The sequence below is a fragment of the Psittacula echo genome (assembly GCF_963264785.1).
Source record: "Psittacula echo genome assembly, chromosome: Z".
Classification (NCBI taxonomy): domain Eukaryota; kingdom Metazoa; phylum Chordata; class Aves; order Psittaciformes; family Psittacidae; genus Psittacula; species Psittacula echo.
This window is the reverse complement of record NC_137742.1, coordinates 62,485,500-62,505,533: the sequence shown is the minus strand read 5'-3', so window position 1 is coordinate 62,505,533 and position 20,034 is coordinate 62,485,500. Positions and strand designations below refer to the sequence as shown.

The window sequence follows — 20,034 nt, the reverse complement described above, 5'->3', positions numbered from 1 at the left end:
TCAGTTTCATTCTAAATCCAGCTTTGACTTGTCAAGTAAGGCACCTTCTGGGTGAAATGGCTCTCAGTAAAAGAGCAGAGCTTTTGTTGTACAGGGAGAATGCTGTTCCTAACAGTGCAGTGTGTGGAGAGGGTGTCTTCATGTGTCTCCCATGCAGCAGCATGTCATTACGTACCCTGGTGGGGCAAATACCTGTTACTGCTGGAAAAAACCAAAGATGTTCCTGTAGTGGTATGGGCAACAGTAGGGGTTGGGTGTGGCCTAATTTCAAACACTAGTCACTCTTTAGTTTCTGTTGACATTACTAAATACTATGCCTTAGTTTATAAAGCAAAACTTAAGAGAAACAGAAGCACAGCCAATCCTGGGATTCACTCTTTAACACAAATTGGGGCTTCACTTAGCCCCAGAGGTGGATTGGTGCTAATGCCTCACAACAGGAACTGTTTTGGACCAAAGGCAGTTGCAAATGCTGGAGAACCGTGGTCATCCTCACATGGCAGACACAGGCCAGAAACGGAATCATGCTGCTCCAGTTAAATGCACATCTTATGGCCCATGGTCCATCACGTCTGAGTGGGTGTCATGTGTTTTAGTACCTCTCGACAGGTCAAAGCGAAGCACAAACGTGCATTCCTTCTGTACGGACACAGTGTGCAGCTAGGTGCATGACTGTCACAACCTTGCCTGTGGAGTGCTGATTTCTGAGGGGCAAGCCCAGGTATGATGTCATAACCCAGCATCAGCAGCAGAACCACTGCCATCAGGTGCACGTCTGCGGCTTGTGCTGACCCAGGAGGGAGCGGTGGCAGGGCAACACTACCCAGACCGTGTCCAGCACTGTGACACGGTGTCACAGCTGCACAGGAAGGGGCTGCAGGAACGGCAGCCTTACCAGTCAGCCACAAATCCACCACCACAGCTAACCTCGAGGCCATGAAGGAAACTAAAGCGTTAGTTGTAGACACTGGCACAGGTTACTTTAAGTGTGGCTTCGCAGGGGACCTGTGGCCTTTGTATGTTGTTTCACCCACATTTGGTAAGCCCACATGGGAGGCTGGGAGCAATCAAAGAGAAACCTTTGTTGGAAAAGAGCTTCAGAATAGCAGCATACCCTCAGCACTCATCAACCCAGTAAGACATGGCACAGTGGTGGACTGGAACTCTGTCCAAGATATTTTGAAGTGTATTTTCAAGGCGGAGATGAAGATTCAGCCAGAGGACCATGCTATTTTGATGTCAGTGCCTCCCCTGTGTTCCACCACTGACAAGGAGAAATATGCTGAGATGCTGTTTGAAGGGTTCCACATGCCTGCCATCCACCTTGCATACCAGTCCCATTTATCCATGTACTCTTATGGGAAAACCTCAGCTCTCGTGGTGGAAAGTGGGCATGGCGTTTCATACGTGGTTTCTATCTGTGAAGGTTATATTCTACACAGCATTACTGGGAAAGTAGATTATGCTGGCTCGGACATCACATGTTATCTCATGAAGTTACTAAACGAGTCTGGAAATGCATTCACAGAACACCAGCTAAGCACCATACAAGATCTCAAAGAGAAGTGCTGTCACACCTCTCTGGATCTTAAGCAGGACTTGAGTTTGCCTGTTGAGAAACAACAAGTGGATTACAAGCTGCCAGATGGGCAGTTCATCACTGTAGGCAAGGAGAGGTTCCTTTCTGCTGAAGCACTCTTCAAACCAGTCTTATTTGGCTCACAGCAGCAAGGGCTTTTGCAGCTGACACTCACCTGTCTCAAGAACTGCAATGCTGATATCATCAGAAAAACGCTGGGGAACATCCTGCTGTGTGGTGGTAGCACTATGATGGAGGGCTTTGCTGAACGCTTCCAGAAGGAACTTGCCACTATGTTCCCCCATGACAGTCCCATTGTAGCCGCATCCCCTCAAAGAAAGTCTGCTGTCTGGATTGGTGGGTCTATTCTGGCCTCACTTAACTCTTTCCAGGACCTCTGGGTGCACAGGTATGAATATGAAGAATACGGTTCTACTTGTATTTTCAAGAAGTGCTTCTGAGGAAGAGACTGGGAGCTTTAGAAAGACCAGTGCTGACAAAGGGTACCTGAATCAATTCAAAAGCACCTCCCTTCCACCCCTTGCTGTAATTAAAGAGATTTCAAACAGAGCTGTATTGTTTTTGTGATATTGTGTGCCTCAAATACTTTTTTTTTTCCTTTTGTATTTTGTACTTAATGCAGCTAGAGAGCAGACAGGTGACAAACTTCTTCTCTAATGAGAGAATCAGGCTTCCGTAAAGCCACATTTGCTTCTGCACTGATCACTTACAAACAGATGCAGTTATCAGGAATTGAAGAGCCTCCGCAGAACGCAGAAGAGCAAACTCAACATGTTTGCAGAGACATCAGCTAAGGCCAGGTATATTTTAAGATGACATCTGTCATTGAGAAAGAAAAAGTGTATCCTAGCAGAAACCAAGGGAAAACAGGCTTCTGTCTGCTGCTGCTGCTGAAGAGGAGGCAGGAATTTCCCCCTGGAGGATCAAGGACACTAGGTGTGGCTACCAGCTCTACCACTCCTTAGTCAAAGTTCACTCAGGGTAGGGGTAGGGGAAGACAATGGAGTTTGATGGTGAATTACCACATGAATGGTTTAGAAGACTGGTCTTCCACCTGGATGGCAGATTTACAGTGATTTTGCCTTGATGGGCAGATAGGAAAATCCATCTAAGATGAGAGGGTCTCCAGCTTTGGCCATCACCACAAAGAAAAAGCACAAGTACTCATATACATACATTAAGAGAACTGCTGTGTTTGGGCACAAGCATGAAAGCTCAGTGAGCTGGCAATAGTTTCACCTTTTGTTGGGTTCTTCAGGGGGAAACTTTCTAGACAATAGATTAGGCCATGCAAGACCTCCACATTTCCTGGCATCAGGTTAAGAAATGTCAGGGATCAGTCCTGTGTTGAATTTCAGTTGCAGGGCCAGAGCCCTCCACAGCCAGGCAAGGACCATGTGCTCCCTTCCACCACCCCTTTCTGCAGGTCTGAAAGACAGCTGCAGATGAAATACAGAAGCCATCTTCTGATACCATTTTAAAGACCCAAATCCAGTATAACCCCTGCGCAGCCTTTCATGTGTTTTGCCATCTCAAGGCTTTACTCTCGGAGAATGTTCCCAGTGCAGTCACAGTGCTTGACAACAGGGTTAAACCATCCCTGCACTACCACATAACTTAGAATGGCTGGAAGAACACTCCAATGCTTTGTGCAACACTGACAAAGGATTGTTTTACCACTCCAGCAAAACCAAGCCAGCATGGCATGTACAATACAAGCCCATGTGGCCATCCATCTCAGTACAATGGGGTTCTCAAGTCACAGAATCAATGACCTGCAGCACTAGACACATGCTAAGGCCATGCAGTAAGAACACAGTCCATTGTCATGTCTTGAGGTACCTCCAGCAAGCAGGAACTGCCATGTTTGTTCTGGCATTTTTCCACTGCGCCTAACCGAAATGGCTTGCGTTGAACACAGCAGCTGCCAGGCCAGAATGTGGCAGAGGGCAGCTGCTACCTCTGAAGTGTTGCCACCCTCACCTGCAGAGCTTGTCCCCGTCCTTTACTCCCAGGACTGCTGCCGTTACCTCTCGAGTCAGGCTGCACAAGTATTCTGGGGTAAAACCTAATTCTCAGGTATGAAGCTACATCAGTTGCCAGCTGAAACAATACTGCACAGCATAATCAGGATACAGCTGCTGATAGGATACAGCAGCATTAACTGACCTAATCTAGGTTAGCGTAACCCAGCAGTGAGTGACACAGGATCTACCCCCTGCTTTTATTCATTCTTGCATCTCCCCAAGATCTCCCTGGTGTGAATGGGCACACTTCCAGGACAGCAATGCTGTCAGTACTGCAGGGTGCACTCTGGTGTAACAAAGTGATTCTGGTGAAAATCTGGTATTACCAACATCCAGCTTCAACAGAGAAAACACAACTAATTTGTTCAGCAACTACAACATTATGATATTGGTACAGACCTTCTCGTGGGATCTCTAAGCCAGGCAAACAGCTTAAAATGATGACAGGTCACATGGCAGGTGCCATCCACACACAGGAGCAATGGCAGAAAAAAACAGCCCATCCAGCACTGGTGGGGTTGATTCATCCGTAGAGGAGGCAACAATGGTGGGAGATGTGGGATTCAACCTGCAGCATTCAGAGCTGCACATCCAATTAGTCCCCAGCCTCATAAACCAGCTCTGCAGTGGGATGTGAGCGGCTGTCCACATAGCACGATGCCTTACAGGTCATAGTCAACAGCTGCATCAGATGGAGGGACCCTTCTCTTGCACAGCCTAAGAACAGTTTATCAGAAACACCAGGACAAGGGTTTCTGTAAAGATGTAATGAATTTATATGAAAAGTTACATTTCAGAGTCCACTGGGATTTCTTGCTTTTAGTTACTGGAGAAGATGCAGTTTCCATTGTAGATTTTTATTGAGTTTTGGTGGAATAAGTAATTCTGGATCTGAAAGGCAAACAGGGTAAGTGTCAGAACAGAGGTAACAACCATACAGTTTCTTTAGGAGCTGTCAACTACTTAGTTTACTTTTCTTGACATTAAAGAACACTGGGAAATCTGGCACATAGCATTTCACTTTAGTGGCTGATGACCTGCCTGCACAGGGAAGAGTACCCCAAGCAGAACTGCTTACAGAAATAAATCTATGAGGCAAATGAAGTCCCCTCTCCATTAAGTGTGATCATTCAGAACAAGGAGGCAACAGTCAATGGCAGAGAGCAGAATTCCCTTCATTCACCACTAACAGAAGCATCACACACGACAGCTGGCTCTGAAGAAGCAGCACAAGTTTTTGCCTGGCAAGTGACAACAGAAGATCGCATCTAGAGGTTTATTAAAGGATTTCTCCAGGTTATTCCTGGACTAGCAGCTTAACAGACTGTAGGACTAGTGGGGAAGAGGTAAGACAGGGGAGATGGAACCAGCCCTTGCAGGTCCCTCAGCCCTAAGGTTGTATTTGCAAGGACTTGGAGTGGCAGACTGTAGTCTGGCCTGCTCAAGAGCCTGGCCTGGCTGCCAAAGCCAGACAGAAAAATTCAGTGGGTAAGTTACAAACAGAATTATCCAACACACCCCCTAAGAAATCAGACTTCCATTTTCCTCATAACAAACAGACAGTACACACAAGGAATTAAGGAGCACAATCCAGAGAAGAGTTTTAGCAAAGTACTTCAGAGAAAATGAAACCTTATTAAGAAGGCTGCTCACCTGCCCCAAGGCAGGAGGGTATACCCTAAAGAAAAACAAGAAGCTCCTACAACTGTCGGCAGGTAGCAACACTTGGAAAGCCTCAAGCCCACTGACCTCACTCAGATTTCACACCCACACCTAACTCAGAGTCTCAACCAACCTTGTACAACAGGAGTCACCATCCTCTTCTGCTGATAGGCAGCCATAATGCTGTTTGCCGTTGAATTGGGTCCCAGAACCTGTATGAAGAAGCAATACCCATTTTCCAACCTGCACAAAGCAAGGCTGAGAGAAGGGATAGCTACAAATAGAACTCTGCTGCTAGTCTCCAAAAGCATAAGCAGCTGCCTGCAGGAGACCTCACAGTACAAACTGACCACAAATACGTGATCAAAGTCCAGTGATCTCTCAGAAAAGTTAACAGAGGCAGAAAGAGAGAACCACTTTCAGACAGCTTCTCAGGACACAGAACCCTAATCCCAGAAACTGCTTCTTCACTGCACTTGGCAGGACTACTTTCATTACAGTTCTAGCAATATTTAAAGTTCTTTTGAGAGCTTCAGCTCCCTGTCTCACAGAACAGTTTTAATCTGTCCTTAGAGACAGTAGTTAGGGAGAAGATACTGCCAAATACCTTGTGCTCACCACGAATGGCCAGAAACTACTTATCAGAAATGAAGATTTTTACTTTGGAAGGGAGCTAGGTGCAGTCCTTGTGATTTCCTTATTCTGCATTAAGCTGAAGTTTGGAAGCCTGACATAACCCTTCTTTTTGCAATATACTCCTTATGATACACTGGTTCAGACTAAATTGACCAGTCTGGTAGTCTTCACAACATGAGGTCTGACAACCAGTACTCCAGTAGATGAAAGCTATGCGAACGCTTCAACCATCAGGCGTAAAATCCCTCAAAATACAACAGTTCTTTCATGTTCTACAAATTGCTTAAAGTAGAGCTTATGAAGCCACTCCTAGGACAAAGTAACACAAGCATTATGAGACCTCATCATATCCAATGTGGCATTCAGTGCAAGGGACACAGCAGGCTATACCTGTAGTACACATCTAGAGTGCACTGACTTCGCAGGTACTGTACAGAGTATCTATTCGAGCTCTTAATAAAAAAAAAGAGCAGATTTAGCAAGCCAAGGAAGCATTCTGGACTCTTTACTGGAAAATGCAAAATACTGCTAAACACTTGGTTATTGCAGAGCAGACATGACAGTATCGCAGATGAGCACAGACCAGGTTGACAGAGCTCTGCCGTAGATCTGGAGTCCAGATTTCTGGGATGGAGGTCTCCATCAGCTGCAAAATCTCTTCCAGGATTTGCTGCAGTGCCCCAGCTTGCTCATTGTAACCAAACAACACAAGCTGCTTCAGAAGCATATGTATGTCTCCTGCAAGAGGGAACAGAAGCACAAACAACAGCAATTAACACAGTTGTGCTAAATAAACAGTTGTATTTCACTGGTTTCAGGGCACAGAAAGAGAGGAAGCAAATCTGAACCGGTTCTGTCCCCACCCAGCACCTCCAGTGCCTTAGTACAAATGTGAGACAAATCTGTGATAGCACTGGCAAGGCCTCACTTCTTTGCTCTCAAACTTCAAGCGTGGAGAGCTGACACCATTATGTGTTCTACCAAGCACAGAGGCAAATGAGCTAAATCTAGATGCAAGACAGGTGGTCTTACGGACCAGGCAGCTTCTCTCCCCACCATACCCATTAAGAACAAGAAGGGGCATGCTGCCTCAGCTGTCCTTATAAGCAGTGGAGTGGATCAAGATCATCAAATGTCCTACCCTTCACAGTCTCAACAGCATGAACACTTTCTCCCAGGACTTCCAGAAGGGCTATATCTTCAAAAGGACTCCCCTCCTTCAAGCTGTACCTCTTGCGCTCAGCCTTGCGCCGGTTCTTTGAGGATCGCCTGAAAAGAAGGATGCTTAATTACACCGTGCACAACAGGATCAGCTGTATTAGGGTAAGTCTGAAAAAACATTAACTTGAGTAACAAGTTACTTATTACTCTCTCCCAGTGTCAGGGAACTGCATGTAAGCTTATATACCTTTGTGTTAATGTCTCCATTGCTACTCAACCAATACCCTTTGTGGTGTGAAGCACACGTAGTTGGGCTGTTTCTTTACTACAAAGAGGACTGACCTATGTTCTAGCAAAGTTAAAGCACTGCTCTAAGCACAAAGCAGAGTAAATTGTTTGGCAGTAGTCACTATCAGGCAAAGCTGAGCTCTATTTAAAACTGTTTGGTGCCAGGGTCTATGCTTGCCTGTGCACATTTTCATTTCTGCTATCTTCACAAACTATGCACAGATACAGCTCAGCTCCTGGCCATTATCACAGGAAAGCAATTTCTAATCATAGGCCATTATTAGTTGCATGATGTCCCCAAATGATCAAAACACTCTGACACAGGTGTGCTGAATAGTGAGGTTGTGTTCTGCTCCTGTTTTTATCTGGGACACAGAAAGTGTCCTAAGCAGCTCACAGTTTCCTGCAGCTGTATTGTTCCACATTTCAGCTAGGGAATTCAGAAGCATTCTCACAGACTACAGCAGCCCCTAGCACACCCTACCCCACACTGCAGCTCACATTCTTAGGAGCACTCAAAAGCAACACAGACACCCACTGTGGGAAGACACTAGCATGAGTATTTAGTAATAACTCCCACCCATTAAAGTAGAAAACCTAGGACAAAGAGCACAGGCCATGCGCATGAGCTGTTAATGTTTGAGGTACTCTGCCCATATTCTGTGTCAAGCTTCCTGCAGCCAGCTATTCTGGCAACATGCCCGACACTCACAGAGCCAGCTCCTGCCCAGAGTCTCTGTTCACAGCTCCTCTGCTGGCCGCTCAGTTCCTGTTGCACTAAGTAGCTTCTGCCATTTTCTGCTCTCTCCCTCCCAACAAGAGTCAAAATAACCATGAAATGCCTGTAATTAATGCAGCTTGAAGGCATGGCAAGGGGGTTGGAACTGGATGATGTTAAGGTCCTTTCCAACCCTAACTCTTCTATGATTCTATGCACAGCTGCAAGGAGAAGCATGCCAAGCATAAGCAAGCTGCCCTCCTAAATGCTGATGACAGTGCAGCTACTACCTAATTTGAAAGCAGACACTTACACTGATATCCTTGAATTGCTGTGTGAATATTTGCTGTTCATGTCGCTGGCTGTCACAACACTGCTCGTTTCAGAGAAAAGATCCAATTCTGGGCAATTTGGCGTTTCATAATCTGCAAAACATGTTAACAACTGTCACACTATCAAAAAGAATTAGTTATTCCAAGCTTTGTCTCTGGGTAATGTAGCTTATTGGAAGAACAGCCGGGGTAGACTCATTCTACTTGCTGGCCTTACAGTTCTCAAACCCACTCAGCTAGCATGCAAGAAAAATAGCAATTGTGCTGTTTAATATCACAGTTCCTGTTGGGGCTTCTAATATTAAAAAGCACAATCAGAGGGATGACAATCTCATTGCAGCAAATCTGGACCAGGGCAAAGCATTCTGCTTTCAGAACACTTTTCTAAGCCCGCAGGAGCTGTCGGGTGAATATATCCGGTAGGTACTCAGCACAAAGGACATGCTGAGCACTGCCTGACCCAGCCAAGCTGACACTGTGGCAACAATGCCGAATTGTTCTGAAGAGCTCTCAGGTGCATTTTGATCCCATGAAGCTGTGACACAGCACTGAGAATAAAGCTGTCTTTACACAATATGCAAGGTCAAACAGTAACAGTCCAACTACGGTGTGAAGAGGGGTTGAGGAGAATGCTGTTCTACTAGTGTAGATACCAACACAGCTACAAGAGAGTACAGCTCCACCAGGGCAAATGGAACCCAGAATGGAAAAGATGATCACGGTTACTTCTGCAGGAGAAAGTGGTATGCATTTCAATACCTACCCTGCAGGCTCTCACAAGCCTTCTCCTTCAGCTCTCGGACCACCTGCAGGCGACTCTTATGGCGAAGAAATGCTGCCTTCTGAGAATACAGGAAGACCAGCTGACTCTTCTGAGCTGCTCAGTAAGAAAATCAGAACATGAACATGTGTGCAAGAGAACCAGAAAAATGTTATTTTTTACACAAGAAGTTTGAAGGAGCATAGTCCTTCGGCAAGCTCAGAAGTCAGGTGCAAAGCACACAAAAGGACTGAAGTAGAAGGAAATTAAAAGGTTGTAACATAGGAGCCTGCCAAACAAGATGCACCTGGATGCAGAGTGAATTAATCTGCCAGAGAAGCATCTTCTAGAGTAAAAATCTCTTTCTGATATAAGGAGAGCCGAAAGATCTATGTCCAAATCTCTTTAAGTCAATTAGGTTTGAATTAATGGAAATCTTTTAAACACTACTCGTAAAAGCTTATAGGACAGCTACCCCTTTTCTCAGTTCATAGCCCTACTGCTACATGTGCTCTGGAGTAAGGACTATCCTACTTTTTTATGGGCAAGCAGACCATGCCGCCTTTGACAGTTTGTGACTGTGAGGTCTGGAAAAGCTCAGAAGGAGCTTGACTTGAGTGCGCCCTCAGCAAGTTTGCCGATGACACCAAGCTGTGTGGTTCGGTTGATACGCTGGAGGGAAGGAATGCCATCCAGAGGGACCTTGACATGCTTGTGAGGTGGGCTGATGCCAGCCTTATGAAGTTTAACCATGCCAAGTGCAAGGTCCTACACCTGGGTCAGAGCAATCCCAGGCACAGCTACAGGTTGGGCAGAGAAGAGATTCAGAGCAGCCCTGCAGAGAAGGACTTGGGGGTGTTGGTCAATGAGAAAATGAACATGAGCTGGCTTCAGTGTGTGCTCGCAGCCCAGAAAGCCAACTGTATCCTGGGCTGCATCAAAAGGAGCGTGACCAGCAGGTCAAAGGAGGTGATCCTGCCCCTCTACTCTGCTCTCGTGAGACCCCACTTGGAGTACTGTGTGCAGTTCTGGTGTCCTCAACATAAAAAGAACATGGAACTGTTGGAACAAGTCCAGAGAAGGGCCACGAGGATGATCAGGGGATTGGAGCACCTTCCGTATGGAGATAGGCTGAGAAAGTTGGGGCTGTTCAGCCTGGAGAAGAGAAGGCTGCGTGGAGACCTCATAGCAGCCTTCCAGTATCTGAAGGGGGGCCTACAAGGATGCTGGGGAGGGACTATTCATCAGGGACTGTAGTGACAGGACAAGGGGTAACGGGTTAAAACTTAAACAGGGGAAGTTTAGATTGGATATAAGGAAGAAATTCTTTACTGAAAGGGTGGTGAGGCACTGGAATGGGTTGCCCAGGGAAGTTGTGAATGCTCCATCCTTGGCAGTGTTCAAGGCCAGGTTGGATGAGGCCTTGGGTGACATGGTTTAGTGTGGGGTGTCCCTGCCCATGGCAGGGGGGTTGGAACTAGATGATCTCAAGGTCCTTTCCAACCCTAACTATTCTATGATTCTATGACTAAGCTGAAAAGAGCCCACGACACTACTGGGCTTCAAGCTGCATTGTGGAGAGCCAAATGCAGCTAAGTGGGCAGCATCAGTTAGGCAGAATCAAAACATCCTTCCATATGGCTTTCAGTACTGGAGTGCTGTGACTTCCCACAGACCCAGTAAAGACCTTCTTCAGCCTCTATAGCACAGATAAGTCTCAGGTTCTTGCACAGATTCACCTTCCAGAATAGCAGGTTTGAAGTTGGTCTCCAAGATATCCAGTCTGCCATACTTGTGAATCTGCATCAGGGAAAGGAAACAAGATATTATTGAAGGATCTCACCCAGACCCCATCCCTCTGTTCTTGCACTCTAAAGAAATATTTCCACTCTGGTTCTTGTGCTCTGAAATGCCTTACCAGTCTTAAAGCCTCTTCCCAGAGAGCCCCTTCTAAGAGCAGGAGAAGAGCCTCCTCATAGTCCTAGAAGGATAAAGCAACCGTGTACTGCTACTGATGCTAATAAGCATTCAGGTAGTACCTACTCAAATGCACATTCCTACATAGCAGTATCATTGTCAGGACAGGAAAACACTACTCGCTACTGTGCCAGGTACTAACATGAAGAAAAACCTCAACGAACCAAAAACCCCAAACCCAAAAAACAATGTTACTTCTCCTAAACTGATGGGAAATCCCTCTGGAACTCTGTCTTCATTACTCCAGCCCTCATGCTTCAGCTCTCTAAGACAAAATCTTTTCATACCAAAGCTTTATGAAGGAAAAACTGAGGGACATTGCATCCAGGACCACTCTACTCACTGCAGCACCTGGGCCTGCTCTGCCCTCCCCAAGAGAGCTCATGGCACAGACGGTTTTGCTGTCACCATGCATGGAGTCACGTGTGGCTCAGAAAAATAGAGAAAACACAGAGCATATTACTGGGCACAGACAGGAGTGTGATGATTACCTCAGTGTACTGCTCCAGGAGTATGGCAGCCTCTGCATGTTTTCTCTGTTCAACCAGTTTTCCTACAAGAAAAGATGGAGTTCAGCTTTTCAGAAGCAGCTGCACTTCGTGCCACAAAACTACAAAGCAGAGGAAAATCCCACTCAGTGAGGCACCTTCTACCTGCTCACACACTTAATCTGCCAGGAAAAAGAACAGCTGCCTGATGCCAAGAATTCATTAACTTGAACATAATCAGCCAGTTGGTGGTTAAATTGCTGGTGCATGTCCCTCAAGGCCAGCTGGAGACTGTTTTCCTCTCAATCTGAGACAGAAACAGTGAAGTGGAGGGCATCAGGATGTAAAAGAAAATCTCCCCTAAAAGCTCCAGTGTATTTCATTCTTGCTATCTGCAGGGACTACTCTGCTCCCTTTCTGAGGTTAACCAAGGAGGCAATGTGGAATAGCAGCTCAGGAACTGGTTGCAAGGGAAAAGTGCAAGAAGCAGTTGGCATGGGGCAGCCAAGAAGATCACAGCTTAGCTTGCAACTCCTGGGTGCCTACCAGCTCAGCTCCAGCTTCTTTTTGTTCTTTTGAGTAACAAAGGTGATGTGCAATGATACAAAGCCCTGGGAAATGTAGGATTTTCATTCTCCCCTAAAGAAAAAGCTGCTGCAGACCAAGGTTTTCATTAAATTTTAGGAAAAATCAAACAGAACCAAAAATAACAGCAGCCAGTTTTGCTCTGCACACTTACATCTCCTCAAGGCCTACCTGCCATGCTCCGTGCCAGGCTGGACAGCTTATCCTTTGTGTAACCAAGCCGCGTTGCCATGCAGAGTGCTTGCCGCCAGCTGCCACTGTCCTGAAAAGCATCAAGTGCTTTTGCAAAGATGCCAGCACGAGCAAATATCAGCGCAGCCTGTTCATATAGCTGCTTCTGAACCAAGTACTCCCCATACGCATCACTGATATCCTGCAAGAAACGGACAAAAGAGAAATGTGAAATTAGCTGTAGAGTCAACAGTCCTACATTAGTATAAATTAAGTGCCCACCAAAAATAGCTTATTTACTCCCTCTCTCAAGGAACCTCCCGGCACAATGTTCCTACCCATTTCAAACTTCGTATGAAGCCAAGGGCTGATGATTAGCACATGGAGACATTTCACAAAGCTAAAGCAAGAGACATGGAGAGGTATCTAACTCTTCAAGCCAAAGGCTGGGTAAACTACATACTGCAGGAAATTAACCCCTTCTTCCCCACTCACAGGAATGGTCTTCGTTAGAATGTCTCTATGAACCAACTTACTCCAGGAGTCAAACAATGGCACAAGGGAGGATGCAAACCCTGCAACTCTATGGGCACAGGCTGCTGTATCTTAATATCCTGAGCTTCACTATGCTATTTGAACCCCACAATCTCCATCAAGGACAGGTGGGTTGATATGACTGGAAAAATACAAAAGGAATGAAGAAAGACTCTCAACAGGTCAGAGTCAGGAACAGACCCCCCTTATGAGGAAAGTCCCTTCTGCTTTCACCATGCTGCAAACAGATAGAGTTCTGTACTTCCCCTCTTACTTATTCCTCTACTTCTTTTACAAAGGCTTGTGTGTTGTGTATTCACAATATCTGAATTAAATGATATTAAATGCATTCATTTACATTTTACCTCAGCCTTGAGCAAGCTACAGTAATACACAGAAACCAACACAGGTCACACTACAAGCTCTCAATCACTCTTCAGAATAGTTTAAGGATAACAAAGTGTCTCCACACAATCTGCAAGTGCCAGACAGAAGGCGGGTCTCACAAGGGTCAATGCAAGAAGAAAAGTCTGTGGTAATACAAATTCTTCAGCACACCATAAGACGTGCAGCAGAAACCAGACACTTAGGTGCTCTCCTGGTCATGGGATCAGAGAAGTAACAGACATTCCTTCAATGACCAGACCTCACAGGGTCAGCACTGAGAGTCATTCCTGCTACCATCTCAGAGGAAAACCTGAACACAAAGCAGCTGCTGCCTCATCCCTGCCCTCACTCACGGTGCCGAGGACATGCAAACGCATGTGTGAGAGAGTAAAAACCTTGCATTCTGCAGTGTAACATGCTTACACACCTTGTACTCCTGAGTGCTAGAGGGGTACAGCTTCAAGGCTTCACAATACTGATTCTGATCCTTCACCAAATTCAGAAATTCAGAGAAGTGTTCAGGACCTGCAGAAACGATTTATTTTTCATAGCAATAAAAGAGAAAGCCCGCAGTTCTCATGGCTCCCAGCCAGCCTGAGTTCATTGCATCAAGAAGCATCTAGAGGTGTTTGGGTGAAAGAGCACAAAAGCACCTATTCTACTACTGTAAAATAAAGATGTTCACTTCCTTGAGGTTTGCTCCACTTCTGCCAGCGATATTACCTGAGGATAAGTCACCTACACCAGGAGCAAACAAGACTTACGCTTCATGATCACAAAGCAGTAAACTTTCTCACTCTTCTCCCTGCGCCATTCTACACTATGTAAACAGGTAGCAGAAGGTAACCATGCACTAAGAGAAGGGAAGATAACCTTATAACAACCTCTCTTTCTTCTGCTATTTCCCCCAAAAGGCTCTTCAAATGTAAATGTTCCACTGCAGAACTTCTCCTTAGAGAAAGCGCATGTGTGGGACACCTACCACATTTGCTGAGATGCCCAAGAGCTTTTGCGTATCTCTTTAAGTATTTGTCTATTGTATATCGCTGATAATTTGTTTCCATCTTCCTGAGGGTATTTAAGAAGGGCAAGTATTCTTTTGGGTCCTGCAAAGAATAACAAAAACTGCAGTTGAACTAATCTGGCAAGATTCTCATTTGCCCCCATCATCACCAACAGTCCCATATTTGAAATCATACAGTACACTAAAAAGGCCATCTCAAAGAATCAATTCAGTGTATGCACTCTTGCTAAGAATGACTAACTTAAATTACCAGGTTCCCAAAAGGATTTCAGCTATTATTATGTATAAATCTGCAGCTGTAAAGCTGACCAATTTCCCTCAATATAGGGAATCCATTAACACGAATAGAGTGTTTTAACTGACTTGACAGTAGGCTCTGCTGTAACACTAAGAAACTCTCAAGATTCTGATGAGTATTTCTTTCCATTCAGAGATTTGTAATTATACCTGCTGGAAGATAAAACATTATTATAATGGCCACCACCAAATAAGAAAGAATGAAGAGTACAGAACTGGGAATGTAAGGTATGCAGTCACAACACTTCAGACCACAGCTGCTCCCTTCTTCTAAGCTACATTGCTGTGCTGCTCTAGAAGAGCCCTATTTCACCTTGAACCCAAGCACGTTTCCAAAGCTGTGCTCAGGATGTATTAAGGGACAGTAGAGACATGTCACCTTCCCAGCATCATCCCAGGCACACACAGGACTTTTGAGCAACTGGAATCTTGCCTGGGTGAACAGCTATGACCATCAAAACACATGCGTTAATCCATAGATTACAAAGAACTTTTAGGAAGCAGAAAAATGGTTCCTTGGCTGGAACAATAACAAGACCTTTTGAGACTTTTCTGCCACCATGATGACTAAATCAAAGTCATATGTCCCCAGGGAATAATCATACAATTCATTGACATCGACAAGGAAAAGCAGGTACTTCAGTGCTTCTTCTGCACTCACAGCTTTGACATCTGGACTATTATTTTCTGTAACAAGATAAAGAAGCATACAATCAGTGACACCATCAGCAGCAGAATCCCACTCTGAAGGTGGGGATGCACAGTCAAGCATATTCTTGACACCAGACAGGGACCATCAAACTGACAGCTCTTTCTGTCTTGCAGAAGGGGTTACTTTGCCTTTCCTGGGAAACTTAAAGGACCAGCCCAAGCACAGTGACTTGTTAAGTGTTCAGCAGTGACAAGTCAGAAGTGTCAGCACAGAATAAAAGCAAAATATGCCAGCTTGAGATAGCAGAACCCAGAATGGGAACCTCCTTTTCCATTCTGGGACAACTAGAGTTCTGACTGGAAAGAGGAAACAGTTGTCTGCTGACATACTTGGATAAAAGGATAAGCTCTGAGGGCATGAATATCAGCGTATACGCTGCTTCTCCATTAACACACAGCTAGCTTCAAGTAAGTTTCTGTTTTCTGGCTCACTCCATGAACAGCCTTCTTAAAATAATTTTCAGTGTGAACCATGCTAACAATGAAAGGTCCTGCAAACCACCCACTTTCAAAACTTTTGAGTTCCTGATACAACACCTCGAAGATCATGAACTTTCTGGAGAGCAATTTCCAGTTCTGGAGGACTTTTCTTTACGTGTGCTGTCAGTATTGATAGGCAGTATCTGAAGGAAACAGAAGCAGTAAATATGAAAAAAATGAGAATGCAGAAGCACTGCTTATTCTTATTTTAGCACAGTTTATCCAAGTCCTGGTTTGCGTTGTATTAAAGAAACACAAACAAAACCAAACCCACAGCAATACTACTCAGGTTTTTCAATCTTTTTAAAGGAAGGCAGGAAAAATGGCAAGATAAAGGTATATACCAGAATGGTTTTTCTACTCATAATGTCCCCCCAAACATGTTACAAGACTGGCGATGTTTCGAGTAGAATGAACTTCCTTACCATGCCAGCCAGCATAATGGAGACAGAACACCCTCTCCGAAAGCTCAGATAGCTGGACACAATCTTTCAAATCAAATTTGGCATTAAAATGGTCTTTCTTTTATAAAAGGAAAGCTTTGTAGAAGGCTATTTCCACTTTCATGTATTTCACACATACTATTTCCAAATAGCTTTCCCAGCTAAGGTGATGCTTTGTTTTCCAAAACAGTTTCCAAACAGAAATCTCTCTAATGGCTCCTTTATGTACAATAAGAATATGCTCACTTTTGAGGGTCAATGTTTTCCATGGCAACTCTCATCACATCACATATAATGTTTACTTTTTTCTGATCAGGATGCTGGTGAGATTGAGCCTTACTGCAACCATTCAGAGACGGGTACATAGTCTTTGTGAAATCTTCTTCCCTAAATAAAAACAGATTAACATGAATACCAGCACGGTCCATCGCTTAGCCCAGCACAAAGGCAGCAACATTAAGAAACACAAATGTATGCAGAAAATAACTATACAACAAAATAGATCATATGTCATTCAGTACTGACACACAACCTGCCACACTACCAGAAAACTCTCCAGCATCTGTCATCCATCTCAACTGATTCTTGGCCAAGACAGGCATTGAGAAAATACAACCAAAAAGAAAAAAATCCAAACAAACAACAAACTGGTCAGAACAACTACTTTAGTTGGACAAAAAAGAGAAAGCAAGATCTCCAAGATACAGCTGTCTTCTACAAAACCCACCGGGCACATCCTGAGCACTTCTGAAAATTAAGCCATTTCCTTTTATTTCTAAACAAAGACTTAAGGTGAGGTCAAAATTTAAAATACAACAAAATAGCTAAGTGATAGTTTCAGCTCCTAAAATTTATTTACTTCAGCAAGCTTGAAAAGTCCTGAAACAACCAATGTGCTAATGCTTCTTTTGCCACTCAACTTGGAGAAAAAAGTCAGGGGACCTAATTTGGGAATCTAAGCAAGTATCTTGGAATTAGACTTCAGATAAGCAGTGCTGTCTTGCTCCTGTTTATGAGGCAACAAAACTTTTTTATGTTCACATTTATCCCAGTACAGCTATAATCAGAAGACAAATCAAAACTGTCAGATGATGTACTAATTCCTTGCTGGAAATATCTACTGGCTGTTGGCAAGCTGGAATTCCCCAAAAGACACGCTGACTGTCCCTGAGACTATTGAGCTTACTTGAGTCTTTATGACCCAGCATTCAATGTTTCTGGCTGACTCCTTGCACCCACACTGAAGAGCTGCCAGCATTTTGACAAAATGATATACTGCCACTGATTATATGCATGCTTCCACTTGCAGAATTATACTCACTTCAGCTCTGTGAAAAACAAGTTGATGTAGTTCACAGTATCTATCTGCCTGATGAAGTTTTCTGCATTTTCCAGAAATACCTGAAACAAACAAGAGTGTTACTACTGTTATTCTGAACAAGTACATTAAGACCTTCTCTGAATGTACAAGGAAATACTAAATCTGATCTGCATGCATGAGGAAGCAGCAGCGCAGAGCAGCCATTTCTCCTGAAAGCAGAAATGACAGCACCACCTACTTGCTTGAGCCCACTCTTCAATGTCAATGGATTCCAGGCTAGACAGATATTGAAAACAACAGAACGGGGTATACTTGCCTTGGGATTGTGGTCATAGAGAAGATTGAGGTTGATTCGCAGCTTCCTCATACTCTGAAAAGCTTCCCTGAACATAAGCCTGCGGAATGAGTCAAGAAGGATAATTCAGACAGTGGATAGGTGCGATATCTGTAAAGGCAGGCAATTGACTGGAAGCAAGCACAGATCCCCTGAGAAAGGAACATAAAGGCAATAAGCCATACAGATTGCCTTCCAGAAAAAAAATGTGCAAGGTCAATCCTGTTCATTGCCAGCCTCTGCAGTGGGACAAACCAGCACACCAGGAAGCAGTGCAGGTTTTGCATTATTTATTTCCTCTCTTAAAACAGCAAACATTTTGATCTAATGGACCTACTTCTGTTTCGCTAAAGCTTCAGGGCAAATCAATTAAATAAAATATGAAAAACAGCAAGCTGTGTCATGTAGTGACTGAAGTATCTGGATAATGGAGTAGATGAAGATTTCTGCTATCCACACATACTCAGCACACTTATAAGCCCAGTGGTGAAGTGAGAGGCGCTTGGGGCTGCTGAAAGCTGCATTTCCAGCTGGTAGTGCCAGAAAGTTACATTCTCACTGACAGCCAATTTCTTTGAATTTAGCCTCCCTCCCTTCTCCGGCACAACACAACCAGGCCAGCCAGCCTCTAACAGCTCAGGCTGGGGGAAGGAAGATCATACTACACCAGTGCCATTTACCTGTCTAGCCACTTCCGAATCTGTGCAAGAACCAGAGCTCGGTGGTGAACAGTCTCCAGATTTCCTCTCGGCATCTACAAGACAAAATACATGCAATTAATAACGTGTAGCTACTCTGCTTACATTGAAGGCAAAGGGAGGACTAGTCGATTTTCTAGGCCTGTCTGACACTTGCAGATGCATGGACCTGTTCACTTCAAAGAACATGCGATTTCAATGACTGTGGAAAAATACACGAAAATTCTCTCAGCTCAGAAACAGTCCTTTCTCATGATCCTGGACTCCGCTCTATCAGGAAAGAACCAGAACAACCTCATCAAGCTTTCAGGTTAGACCTGCTTTCAGGAGCTTGGGCTGCACACCTCCAGCAGTATTTTTCAAATGCCATCCCTTCTCCATTCTTGAACCTTTGTTGGCTCTGCAATTCACTGCACTTCAGAAAGACTTAGTGCCAAGACTAATGGAGGGCTGCTAGCAAGTACTAAGAAGTGTGTCCGAGATTCACCATGAGGTACATATTGTGAGTGCCACAATATGTAGCATTATGCTACCTCAACCATTAGAAATTTTAGCAGATCTTCCCACTTATACCCAGCTGCCTGTGCTGAACCTAACTCCCACAGGCACACCCAAAATCCCTTCACAGCCAGAGATTTGTGAAGTGCTGTTCTGTAGCAGTACAGGGCAGCGGTTCTGTAGCACTGCACATTGTTTGCAGGTTGGCCAGTTGCCCACTGAGAGCCTCACTAGGCTCCCTGACAGCAGACTTGGGCAGAACACTGACCTGCAGCACAACCTTTGTGTCCTGGGGCACCACGGTGATGATACGGGAACCTCGCTCGACCTTGCGCAGGGTCTCACTGTTGGGTGCAGCAGCACTGCTCAGGCCACCCTGAAGGGCTGAAGACAGCATATTTATCAGCATACACGGCACACTGCAGCATAGTGCCCCAGTCAGGCTTTCCTATGTGGCCCAGCAAGGTCATACTGGACAACTGAGTCAATAATATGCCAGTGACCTTTAGTGGTTCCAGAGAGGAAGAAGACCTCTTAGTCCGTAGTTCAGCTCTGCTGTACACAAAGTAGGCTATAAAGGACATATAGGAGATATGTTCTCTATACCCTACTTAGTTATACAGGACATAGGATATATGTCCTCTATAAAACAGGATCACAAAGCTCAACAGATGAAAGGAGCACTGAAAGATGTAAAGGCCCAGTAAGTTGTCACTCTGCCTTTCTCAGGTACCTCATACTTCTTATAGCCAGATGCCACCAGAAACTCTTTCTACTGGGATCCTTTCTCTACCACACACCTGCAATACTGCACAGCCCTTTTTTTGGTTTTTTTTTTTTTTTTTTTTTTTTGACTTGGAGCAGAGGCAAAGAATGCAGGGCTAAGCTGTTGAAAACGGTGA

General features: G+C 44.8%; 2 protein-coding genes across 2 annotated transcripts in view; one reads left to right on the top strand and one right to left on the bottom strand.

Annotated features, from left to right (window-relative positions):
- The first annotated feature begins 177 nt into the window (after positions 1-177).
- Positions 178-2,225, top strand: ACTL7A (actin like 7A). The gene has a single exon (XM_080638250.1). It carries the CDS (start codon positions 937-939, stop codon positions 2,038-2,040), a length of 1,104 nt encoding a protein of 367 aa, XP_080494376.1. The 5' UTR covers positions 178-936; the 3' UTR covers positions 2,041-2,225.
- Positions 2,226-3,998: 1,773 nt separating this feature from the next.
- Positions 3,999-20,034, bottom strand: part of ELP1 (elongator acetyltransferase complex subunit 1) — a 30,046-nt gene continuing 14,010 nt past the window's right edge. Inside the window, exons 18-36 of the mRNA XM_080637452.1 lie at positions 19,401-19,516; positions 18,617-18,690; positions 17,919-17,997; positions 17,603-17,682; positions 16,528-16,668; positions 15,896-15,981; positions 15,186-15,334; positions 14,309-14,432; positions 13,754-13,851; positions 12,406-12,607; positions 11,653-11,714; positions 11,103-11,165; positions 10,924-10,984; positions 9,188-9,301; positions 8,406-8,517; positions 7,067-7,194; positions 6,509-6,663; positions 5,423-5,501; positions 3,999-4,518 (exon numbers count right to left, since the gene is read on the bottom strand). Coding sequence (XP_080493578.1) covers positions 4,451-4,518; positions 5,423-5,501; positions 6,509-6,663; positions 7,067-7,194; positions 8,406-8,517; positions 9,188-9,301; positions 10,924-10,984; positions 11,103-11,165; positions 11,653-11,714; positions 12,406-12,607; positions 13,754-13,851; positions 14,309-14,432; positions 15,186-15,334; positions 15,896-15,981; positions 16,528-16,668; positions 17,603-17,682; positions 17,919-17,997; positions 18,617-18,690; positions 19,401-19,516 — 1,991 coding nt within the window. The 3' untranslated portion in view covers positions 3,999-4,450. The remainder of the gene's footprint in view (positions 4,519-5,422; positions 5,502-6,508; positions 6,664-7,066; positions 7,195-8,405; positions 8,518-9,187; positions 9,302-10,923; positions 10,985-11,102; positions 11,166-11,652; positions 11,715-12,405; positions 12,608-13,753; positions 13,852-14,308; positions 14,433-15,185; positions 15,335-15,895; positions 15,982-16,527; positions 16,669-17,602; positions 17,683-17,918; positions 17,998-18,616; positions 18,691-19,400; positions 19,517-20,034) is intronic.

Coding starts and splice junctions, on each gene's coding strand:
- ACTL7A (XM_080638250.1), top strand. CDS start 937: ATGAAGGAAACTAAAGCGTTAGTTGTAGACACTGGCACAGGTTACTTT.